At 69.0% G+C, this 3,603-nt stretch overlaps 1 protein-coding gene across 1 annotated transcript in view; it reads left to right on the top strand.

Annotated features, from left to right (window-relative positions):
* Positions 1-1,033: 1,033 nt before the first annotated feature.
* The window catches only part of KHSRP (KH-type splicing regulatory protein), a gene marked incomplete at both ends in the record, with an annotated part of 8,831 nt that continues 6,261 nt past the window's right edge, over positions 1,034-3,603 (top strand). The window contains 3 exons of the mRNA XM_026052218.1: positions 1,034-1,099; positions 2,224-2,320; positions 3,539-3,589. Of these exons, the coding sequence (XP_025908003.1) occupies positions 1,034-1,099; positions 2,224-2,320; positions 3,539-3,589 (214 nt within the window). The remainder of the gene's footprint in view (positions 1,100-2,223; positions 2,321-3,538; positions 3,590-3,603) is intronic.

Below are 3,603 nucleotides of genomic sequence, written 5' to 3'. Positions count from 1 at the left end.
GGCATCACGAGGCTCTTTGGCTGCCCCAGGTGCAGCCCTCGCCCTCATTGGTCATTGGGCCTGTCAGTCATGTGCCGGTCTGCCTTCGTGCCCATGTTGGGGTGCAGTGGTGACAGCTGATTGGTGCGCAGCCTGCCAGTCACTGCAGCGACCCGCCTGCGGGTTGTGATTGGCCTGACTGGCGTTTGCTCCGTGCCGGGCCTGCCCATCGCCTCCCTCCAATCAGGTCGCAAGTTGGCTGCCCTGATTGATTTGCGTTCATGTCATTCTAAATAGGCTCCGCCCCCGTGCCTGACGTCCACCAATAGCGGACTGGCGTGTAGCTGCCTCCTCTCTCATTGGCTCTGCGCGCTGTCAGTGACGAGCCGCCGCTGGCCCTGAGGGAGGGTAGGCTGGACGCTCTSCGTGCGTCATTGGCTGCGGCGAGCGCCAATCAAGCGGGGCGCAGCCCTCTTCCCGGCGCGCTCCCGGTTTGTTCACCCTATGACGGGCTACCGGCGGCAAGAAAGCTGCGTGGGATTGGCGAGCCGCCGTGTCAATCCAAAGAGCCGAGTAGCCACTGCGAGTCCCCCGTCGACCCTCTCTGTGTGCTTATTGGCCGGATCCCTTGCCACTTACCACCAGCGCCCCGGCCTCCCGCCCTCTGATAGGCCCGCAGAGCGCGCCGGCTCGTTTCTCTTCCTGATTGGCCTTCGCCTGCTGCCATTCACCCCCTGCCCGCGTCCCCCATTGGCCGGCACCCGCGCGGGTCGCGGGCGGGGGGCTAGCGAGGGGGCGGGCGCCGCGCCGTAGGGCCCGCCCCCGCTCCCAGCGTGCTCCGCGGCGTGTGTGTGTGGAGAGCGCGGCCTGGTTCCCGCGTCGCGCCCTCGCCGCCGCCGCCGCCGCCATGTCCGAGTTCAGCGCGGCCGGGCCCCCTCCCGCCGCCGGGGGGGCCGCCGGGGGGGGCCCCTCCCCCGCCGCCAACGCCGCCGCCGCCAGCGCGGGGCCGCCGCCGGGAGGCGCGGGGCCCGCGGGGGGCGGCCCGGCCGGCGCGGGGGGCGGCCCGCCCGGCGCCATCCGCAAGGACGCGTTCGCCGACGCCGTGCAGCGCGCGCGCCAGGTGAGCGCCGCCGCCGCCGCCCCCCGCCCGCCGCCGGTCACGTGGGCAGCCCCGGTAACACCTTCCCCCCCCTCCGGCTACCGGCCTGACCTCGCCCCGGGGTGGGGGGGGCGGCACCGGACGGGGGGGGCGGGACCGGAGCCGGCGGGAGAAGCGGCGGGAAAGTTGAGCGGCGGGAGAGTGAGCAAAGAGGCGAAATTCTTTGGAATAGAGCGGAAAAAACCGCGCGGGTTTTGAGGCAGAAACGCGGGGTTTGGGGTCGCAGCGGCGTGCGGCGGCACCGGGCGCAGAGGGGCTGGCGGTGCCGCCGTGGCCCCCGACCGGTCCCGTCACTGGCCGGTCCCGTCACTGCCCGCTCCATCCTGTGACTCCCGGTCCATCCCATCGCTACCCACTCCATCCTGGGACCCCGGCCGGTCCCGTCACTGCCCGGTCCATTCCGTGACCTGCAGCCGGTCCCGTCACTGCCCGTTCCATCCTGTGACTCCCGGTCCATCCCATCGCTACCCGCTCCATCCTGGGACCCCGGCCGGTCCCATCACTGCCCGGTCCGTTCCGTGACCTGCAGCTGGTCCCATCGCTACCCGCTCCATCCTGTGACTCCCGGCCAGTTCCGTTACTGCCCGCTCCATCCTGGGACCCCCCGCCGGTCCCGTCACTGCCCGCTCCATCCTGGGACCGCCAGCTGGTCCCGTCACTGCCGGCTCCATCCTGGGATCCTCGGCCGGTCCCATTGCTACCYGCTCCATCCTGTGACTCCCGGTCGATCCCATCACTGCCCGGTCCATTCCGTGACCTGCAGCTGGTCCCATTGCTACCCGGTCCGTCCTGGGACCCCAGCCGGTCCCACCACTCCTTGTCCCATCCTGCCGCTCCCAGCAGGTCCTGTCACCCCCTGTCCCATCCTGTCAYGTGCAGCTGGTCCCGTTATCCCCCATCCCATCCCATCACTCCCGTCAGTCCCGCCACCCTCTCTCCATCCCATTCTCCCTTGCCTGGCCCCATCCCTCCTTTCCTGGCCGGTCCTGTCTCCCTGGGCCGGTTCTGTCCCCCTTCCCGGCCGGTCCCTCTCCCGCTGCCCGGTCCCGTCACCCCTCCCATTTCCCATCACTTTTTCTCCCCAGATCGCGGCGAAAATCGGTGGCGACGCCGCCACCGCCGTCAACAACAACGCGCCCGACTTCAGCTTCGGGGGGCAGAAGCGGCAGCTGGAGGACGGAGGTGCGGCCGCCACCGCGACGGGGACACCAGGACATGGGCGGGGGGGACGCGTGTGTCCCCCCCCTGCGGCTGGTCTAGCCCTTCTGGAGCTGTGTCCCCCATCAGGGGTGGCCGCGTGCCCCTGCGGCTGGTCAATGTCCCCCTTTAGGGGCAATCTGTGTCGCCTTAGGGGCGGTCTGTGTCACCTTAGGGGTGGCCCGTGTCACCTTAGGGGCGATCTGTGTTGCCTTAGGGGTGATCTGTGTCACTTTAGGGGCGATCTGTGTCACCTTAGGGGTGGTCTGTGTCACCTTAGGGGTGGTCTGTGTCACCTTAGGGGTGGCCCGTGTCGCCTTAGGGGCGATCTGTGTCGCCTTAGGGGCGATCTGTGTCACCTTAGGGGTGGCCCGTGTCACCTTAGGGGTGGCCCGTGTCACCTTAGGGGCGATCTGTGTCACCTTAGGGGCGATCTATGTCACTTTAGGGGCGATCTGTGTCACCTTAGGGGTGGCCCGTGTCACCTTAGGCACGACCACGTTCTTTTGTGGCTGCTTTGGGTCCCCTCAGGGATGGCTTTGTCTCTCTGTGCTTGCTCTGTGTCCCCTCGGGGATGGCTCCGTTCCCCGCTGAGGGCCACGTGTCCCCCCTCAGAGCTGTGTCCCCTGCAGGGCTGTGTCCCCACTTACAGGTGGTTGCGTCCCCATTGAGGTGGCTGTGTCCCCCTGTGCCCCTGCTTGTGTCACTTAAGGGTGGTCGCGTTATTCTGTGGTCGATGTGTCCGCTCAGAGGTGGTGGTTTGTCCCTGTGACTGGTTTGTGTYCCCTTAGGAGCGGCCGTGTGTCCCTGGGACTGATCCGCGTCCCTTCTAGGGRTGCCCGGGTCCCTTTGTGGCTGGTTTGTGTTCCCCCAGGAGTGACCGTGTGCCCCCTTTTTTGGGGGAGCTCTGGTCACCCTTTGGCGTGACCGTGTCCCACTGTCCCTGGTCTTTGTCCCCTTAGGGAGAAGCTGCGTTCTGCTGGGGGTGGCCCTGTCCCCACGAGGACCTGGCCGTGTCCCGCCAGGGCTCTGTGTCCCTGCGCTGGGGCTGTCCCTGTCCCCACGGGGACCGGGCTGTGTCCCTATGGGGTCTGTGTCCCCAGGGCTGGCCCCATCCCAGTGGGGGCCAGGCCGTGTCCCTGGGGCCGGGGGTGGCCCCGGGCCGCGTCCCCCCGCGCCTCACGCCGCCTTCTCTCCCCGCAGACCAGCCCGAGAGCAAGAAGCTGGCGGCAGCGCCGGGCGACGGTGAGCGGGGCCGGGCGGGGACC

Source organism: Nothoprocta perdicaria, unplaced genomic scaffold (genome assembly GCF_003342845.1).
Source record: "Nothoprocta perdicaria isolate Ctin4 unplaced genomic scaffold, notPer1 scaffold_858, whole genome shotgun sequence".
In the NCBI taxonomy this organism is placed as follows: Eukaryota; Metazoa; Chordata; class Aves; order Tinamiformes; family Tinamidae; genus Nothoprocta; species Nothoprocta perdicaria.
This window is presented reverse-complemented; position numbering and strand designations above follow the sequence as displayed.